General features: G+C 39.4%; 2 protein-coding genes across 2 annotated transcripts; both read left to right on the forward strand.

The window, feature by feature from the left end:
- The first annotated feature begins 240 nt into the window (after positions 1–240).
- On the forward strand, positions 241–2,703 carry LOC117779942 (cartilage oligomeric matrix protein-like). Its single transcript, XM_034616296.1, has 5 exons — positions 241–469; positions 529–644; positions 703–2,180; positions 2,250–2,389; positions 2,495–2,703. Exons 1-5 carry the CDS (start codon positions 241–243, stop codon positions 2,563–2,565), a joined length of 2,034 nt encoding a protein of 677 aa, XP_034472187.1. The 3' UTR covers positions 2,566–2,703.
- Positions 2,704–3,403: 700 nt separating this feature from the next.
- LOC117781883 lies at positions 3,404–4,813 on the forward strand. Its single transcript, XM_034618764.1, has 2 exons — positions 3,404–3,583; positions 3,635–4,813. The coding sequence occupies exons 1-2, from the start codon at positions 3,413–3,415 to the stop codon at positions 4,508–4,510; spliced, it is 1,047 nt and encodes a 348-aa protein (XP_034474655.1). The 5' UTR covers positions 3,404–3,412; the 3' UTR covers positions 4,511–4,813.
- The last annotated feature ends 2,153 nt before the right edge of the window (positions 4,814–6,966 follow it).

The raw sequence follows: 6,966 nt of genomic DNA on the forward strand, positions 1-6,966 counted from the left end.
AGAAATAAAGTTGAGAATTTAAGCGAAAGAGAAATGATACTCAGGTCTGTATATTCAAGGATTAGATAAAAACTAAACCTAAAACCAATCATAATACTTCTTAATCATTATGTAGAACAGTTTTCGAAAAAATTACCCTGCATTTTGCTAACTTAACCTCACTTTTGCATACTAATACCGACCCTTTTGTATCTTTTCGAGTTTTACCAATAGTTTAGATTGAAAGTATTAATTAATAAAATGACTTTACTCATGTTGCCAGGTGTCGAGTGCATTGAGTTGGGTTTCTCACCCTATTTTCAATGCATCTCCTGTCCACGTGGCCATAAAATCAATGGTACAACCTGTCGCGATGTGGATGAGTGTGCACTGTATCAGCCCTGTGATGAGTCTGCCGTGTGCTACAATCTTAATCCTGGCTTTCGCTGTGGTTCTTGTCCACCCGGTTTTGATGGTATTCATGCTCACGGTAGGATAAGAGATCATTAATTTTATCCGGAATGAAATAACAAACTGTATTTTGAGCAGGCTACTCTGCTGACTTTCTGGCCGTAGGATTTCAGAAGCAAACCTGCCTGGACATCGACGAATGCAAGATGGGCTTCTTTAGATGCCCGGAACACGCCAGCTGTTACAACAGCATTGTGAGTAGAGATTAAGAAGCAACTGCATCAGCTGAACTAACAGACTATGTACTCTTAGGGCTCCTACAGATGTCAGTGTAATGATGGATATGTGGCCAATGGAACCTTCAGCTGTCTGTCTGTAGCAGATCTTTGTCCCGATGGCAGCATGTGCTCGAGGAATGCGGAGTGTGTTCCCACGGATAGCTATCATTACAAATGCCGTTGCAGCGTTGGTTGGGCGGGCAATGGTCAAATCTGTGGGCGCGATCGGGACCTGGATGGATGGCCAGATGAATCGCTCAACTGTGCGGAGCCTCACTGTAGGCGCGATAATTGCCCGGACTTGCCAAACTCCGGCCAGGAGGACGCGGACTTGGATGGCATTGGCGATGGCTGTGACGATGACGCGGATAGCGATCAGGTGCTTAACAACAAGGATAACTGCCCGTTTGCCTACAACAGCGATCAGCTGGATTCGGATCACGATGGCATTGGTGATGCCTGTGACAATTGTGTCTTCATTTCGAATCGCAGGCAACTGGACACGGATGAGGATGGTGTGGGCAATGAGTGTGACGATGATATTGACAATGATTCAGTGATTAACCAATACGACAATTGTCCCATGCTTCGCAATCCTAATCAATCGGATATCGATAATGATGGTGTCGGTGATGTCTGTGATAACTGTCCCACAATTCCGAATCCGGCGCAGGAGGATCGTGACATGGATCTGGTGGGTGATGCCTGCGATAGTGACATCGATGGTGATGACGATGGCATACAGGACTCGGAGGATAATTGCCCAATGGTCAGCAATTCCGATCAGCTGGACACGGACTCCGATGACAAGGGCGATGCCTGTGACGATGACATGGATGGTGACGGTGTGCCCAACTATAGGGACAACTGTCCGTTGGCCAAAAATCCAGATCAACTAGATGTCAATCACAATGGCAAGGGTGATGTCTGCGAGGACGATGAGGATGACGATGGCACTCCCAATATCATCGATAACTGTCCAAACAATTCCATGATTCATCGCACCGATTTTCGGACTATACGTTCGGTTATTCTCGACCCCGAGGGCGATGCACAGCTTGATCCCAACTGGGAGGTGCATGCTAATGGTTCTGAGATTACGCAAACCTTGAACTCTGATCCCGGCCTGGTGGTCGGCAGTGACTCCTTCGGAGGCGTCGACTTTGAGGGCACTTTCTATATCAACGATGATACGGACGATGACTATGTGGGCTTCATCTTTAGCTATCAAAGCAACCGCAAGTTCTATGTGGTGCAGTGGAAGAAGGGCACCCAAACCTATTGGCAATCCTCACCGTTCCGTGCCTCCGCCGAGCCGGGTGTACAGATCAAGCTCATTGATAGCAATACGGGACCTGGTTCCATGTTGCGCAATAGTTTGTGGCATGCCGGAGATACGCCTGGACAGGCTAGGCTGCTGTGGAAGGATCCATTGAATGCCGGCTGGAAGGAGAAAACTTCCTATCGCTGGTCCTTGGTACATCGACCTGCAATTGGGCTCATCCGGCTACGGTAAGGCTGCCGAATGAATATAAGAAGGTAGAAATCTTAATGGACGAGTGCAATTTATTTTCTTTTTAGCATATTTGAAGGGGAACGTTTGATTCTGGACTCGCACAACGTTTACGATGCCACACTCACCCTGAAGGGCGGCCGTCTGGGCGTTTTCTGCTTTTCCCAAGAGATGATTATATGGTCGGATCTGGTTTACAAATGCAACAGTGAGTAGTGGACCCTCTGGCCTATTGGACCTAGTCTTTTGCCCACTCGCAAGCTCATCATCTTTTTCTCCCTCTCTCTCTCTCTCTCTCTCTCTCTCGTTGTAGCACGTGTACCGCCCCTTATCTACAACGAACTGCCCACCCATCTGAAGCTCAAGGTGGAACTGGAGAACTGAACAGTCGCACTCGCACTCGCAGTTGTTGTTGTTGTTTTTTTGAACCCAGTTGACCCAAACAACAAAATGTTTCTGCCATAAATCCTAACCAAATTAACTAAGTACTTATTTATTTCTGCGCTTAGAAGCGACTTAAAATATTAAAAGTAAATAAACAAAAACATTTTTTAAACTAAAAAATTGTGTTTTTTTTAGCTTTTTAAACTAAAAAATTGTGTTTTTTTTTAGCTAAAATTTGATTGTTTAAATTATAGATAAATTTATTTAAATCCGTAAGTCAAGAATAATAACTTCGTTGACTAGAAAATGCACAGTACTACGGTGCAAGATATTCCTATTAGTTTTATGCATATTATTATTAATATACTCTCTTACTACTACTATAGTAATTTTGTGAATTTGATTCTATTTGTATAATTTTGGTTTTAGAATTCATGAAATGCTTCGTATAAACTTGGCTTATATAGTATTTTTGGATACTGGTTTTTATCAACTTGACAAGAAGTTCAGTATATCCGTAGAAGTATTTGTTTTGACATAATTTAGATGAAATTTTCCAACACTAAATAAACTTGTATGCTGTGTATATATATCAAAGTGAGCCATTCTCGTAGGATTTGTCACAATGAATTTCTCATCTGTCAACATAGGAGCAGTGCAGGCCTAAATTTTAAACATTCACCCCCCAGTAATTTTCGACAAAATAACCATAAAAAATAGTCTTGCTACTCTATCAGTCTGAAATTCTGTCAGTTTTGCAGCAAATAGTCCAGGGTAAGCGAAATCTCACAAGATAAATGTCGATTAAAGGCATTCGAATTCGAATTGATCTCATCAGTTAGCAATAATGGCCAGTTGCGATGTTCAAGCCACTCCGTCGAACGATAAATTGAAGAATATTGCCGAATATCCAAACGAAGCTACAGCTCCATCTACAGTCACAGATACATCCTCAGAAACAGCCTCAGATACAGCCTCAGCCATATCCCAAGTCGAAACTAAAACCGAAGCAGTTAATGTAAATATGAATTTGAATGTTAAGAACAATGCTGAAACACTTGGTGTCAAGAATGATATTTTACTGCAGCCTACAAAAATTCCGGGACCAATACATATGGGCAATGGTTTTCATAATCGCAAATATACGACCCTGATGAAGTCACTGGATATCAAGAAGCAACATAATGAGTATTACAGCAGCACCAGCACTCTGGTGAATACAACTGATGATTCGGGCGTGCAAATGGACTGCTCAACTGCAGAGGATGATAATTCATGTTGTGAATTACAAAATCTTCGGCCGAGCAGTTCAACGCCCCGGCAACGGAACAGTACCGAGACTATTGTATCAATGGGGAGTCTCACGGAACTGGAAACGGCTGAGCAGCAGACGCTCCGAGTGCTGCAACTTGCTGTCGCTGAGATGGAGGCGGATGTGGCATTTCATGCGGAGAAACTTGAGGAGGAGATTAAGCTTGATGCTGACAAACAGTTGAAGCTTTTAGTAGAAGAAAAAGAGGAAGACCGAGAGCAAGAGCAAACTGAATTAAAGGATTCGTGCCAAGCAGTCGAGGAGTTTGAGAATTTTTCAATTGGATCTGGCACAACCGAACGTAAGCACATCCGAGTGGAACAACTCCTGGAGGCCGAGCACGATATCGAAATGTTGCACAAGCTACTCCAAAATAATGACAACCAACTGGTCAATAGAGATGCTCCTGTTCAGCCACAGCTATGCGATGATCGTTCACAGTCTGAGCTGATCGCGGACAATGACAACATTGCACAAGTGGAAGATGGCGAGACCGAGGGGTCCAGGAAGCAAGTGGGTCTCGTCTACTCCCTACTTCATATCATTTGTGGCAAAGGCATCCGCAAACTGAGCTATCCAATACTATTCTGTGGCATGGCTGTCGGTTTGCTTTTTTATTTTCGTAAGGATTAGGGCCTCGTATCATCCCCATCATATATATATATATATATCTAAAAATTGTAAACGAAATAATGAAAACATTGCGAAAGCGCGAACAAAATCGAATTCAAATTGAGTTCTCAAAATTACATTTATTTTATCAATAAAATAAATCGGCTATACTCGTATAATAGCATATAACACTCTGGCGCTAGAAATTTCACAACTAAACTCAACATCTTTGGATCAAACAACTGTTTCTACTTTACACAAATAATGCCCGTTATCAATAATATCAATAAATAATAAATATGATTGCGTCATTGTATCAACAAACATTTCAATTCGATCTCCAAATATTTATTTTTATAAATCTGGAATTCCCAACAAACTTTGGGGTGCAACATAAGAATCCTTCCCCCATTTTTTTAAATATTGGGTTCACTAAACGAGCAATAACATCGCATATAATATAATAAAAATCTTTTTTACGATAATAGTCAGTCAGATGGAATTCGGAAAATGGACGATTTACTTTAAAACTATTTTTAAAAAAACAAATTAATTATATTTTCAAAAAGCTGACAATGCTTGGTGGAAAAAATTATGAACAATTAAATTGATTTACCTTGAATCATATTCTTGTTCTATGAACAGCAAAGATCCATCGGACCTCTTTCAAATAGTTTATTTATGTCATAATAGTCATAAATGGTATGATAAAAATTACTGCTCGAATCACATGTGCATTTCAAAAATAGTAAAGCCTAAATTTTATTTTAGAAATAGCCTTCATATAAATTTTAAATTTCATGAAATATTTTTTTTTTTTTAATATTTAATTTTGGTTATGGCTTCTATGGATTCAGTTTTAATCGCCAGCATGGTGCATCTGATCTTTCGTTATAGCCTATATATAACACCACAGTCAAAGCTAAAGTCACCTGGCCCGGGATTGCCCACAGTCATCGTCTTTGTGGCAGTGTTGGACATCATCAATTGTAACCGCATTATTCCACATTGCTTCGACAATATCGCTGCAGGTCTTAAATACGTTGTAGAGGCGATTACAGCGGTATTTTTATTGGAAGTTAGTATGCTTTTCTGGCTGTCAGTCGAACATTGCATCTATTTATTATCCAAATACTCGTTGCTTGGCTTGGAAATTGTTGCCAGAAAGACGTATTATGCACATGAAACCCAGATAAATGGCGCCATCACCTATCCTCTCTCCATGACGATTCTGGTAGTTGCTTGTCAACATACCGATCTCCACAATAGAATAGTCCAATGTTTCAACGATTAAAGTCTGGACTTCGTCTTGAGTTTTTGATTCAAATTATAGTGATGGCATTTTTGGTGCGGAAATACAAAACAAAAACTGCAAATAATTGCATACTTTTAGGCCTTTTGATTTTTTATGATTGAAGTGTTAATAGGAAGAAACATTCAAGAAATACTATAATTTGTTATTTCGAAAAGAAAAAATAAAGATAAAAGCAAAATAAAATTATTTATGGTTTGTCATGATCGACAAATCGAACTTTGCCCTGCGATCGCCTTAAATTAAAGATTATTGAAATCATATAGGTACCTTAATAAAATATCCTAAATAAAAATTACTCAGCTAGAATTGGTATCACATCAGCCTCGCCATTTTAATTGTGAAACTGTTAAAAAATCAATCAACATTTCATAATTTCTCTATCTTGTTGATAAGGACTGGAATTTTTTTAACAAGTTTTATATTTTCATTTAGTTTTTTACTAAGCAGGTATTAAATTAGCTATGATTTTAGTTATGGTGTCATTGGAATTAGTTTTACTAGCCGGATTGATGCATCTCTTTTTTCGTTTCGCCATATTTAAGGAATCACAAGCTAAGGTCGACATTTCCCCTCAAATTTATAGAGCCTAATAATGATGAAGCGGGTATGCTTATATGTTAGTTTGGAGCTGTCTGGAGTTTTCCATTTATATAATTGCCCAGACTTTGCTGCTAGGTCTGAATATTCTCACCATAGAGACATATCATAGCCATGAGACCCTGATAATTGGCGCATTCACCTTTACTCTAGCTATATCAATTCTGGCAATAACTACCCACGATACCCAACATTCTTAAGCGATCTATCGTCGTTACTTCGCCCCAAAGACGAGTGTATCTATTCGTAGAATTTCTAAATCGCTCGCAGATGTATAAGCGTCTCAAGATGCAAGAGGCAATAAGCAGGTATAAAACGCCCAGTCATATTTTGAAAATAATATTTTTTAAGCTGGGGCTTAAATATAAACATAAGCATTTGCTTTTTATTATTAGTTCGGTTTTCCTTTTATACAGATATACAAAAAGAGTTTATAAAATTACTCGTACATAATTAATTAGGTTGATTTTGTTTTTGTTTTTTAAATTACAAAATAACGACTATATTTGATTTTGCTTTTTACAGCACTCGCGAATTTTTCAACAAGTTTTGAAAATAGTTACAT

Source organism: Drosophila innubila, assembly GCF_004354385.1.
Source record: "Drosophila innubila isolate TH190305 chromosome 2L unlocalized genomic scaffold, UK_Dinn_1.0 4_B_2L, whole genome shotgun sequence".
In the NCBI taxonomy this organism is placed as follows: Eukaryota; Metazoa; Arthropoda; class Insecta; order Diptera; family Drosophilidae; genus Drosophila; species Drosophila innubila.

Excerpts from the sequence above, each read along its gene's own strand:
- LOC117779942 (XM_034616296.1), top strand. The coding sequence starts at position 241 with ATGACTTTACTCATGTTGCCAGGTGTCGAGTGCATTGAGTTGGGTTTC. Across the intron at positions 470-528 it reads TGATGGTATTCATGCTCACG|GCTACTCTGCTGACTTTCTG; the intron begins GTAGGATAAGAG and ends TATTTTGAGCAG. Across the intron at positions 2,390-2,494 it reads TCTGGTTTACAAATGCAACA|CACGTGTACCGCCCCTTATC; the intron begins GTGAGTAGTGGA and ends CTCTCGTTGTAG.
- LOC117781883 (XM_034618764.1), top strand. The coding sequence starts at position 3,413 with ATGGCCAGTTGCGATGTTCAAGCCACTCCGTCGAACGATAAATTGAAG. Across the intron at positions 3,584-3,634 it reads CTAAAACCGAAGCAGTTAAT|AATGATATTTTACTGCAGCC; the intron begins GTAAATATGAAT and ends CTTGGTGTCAAG.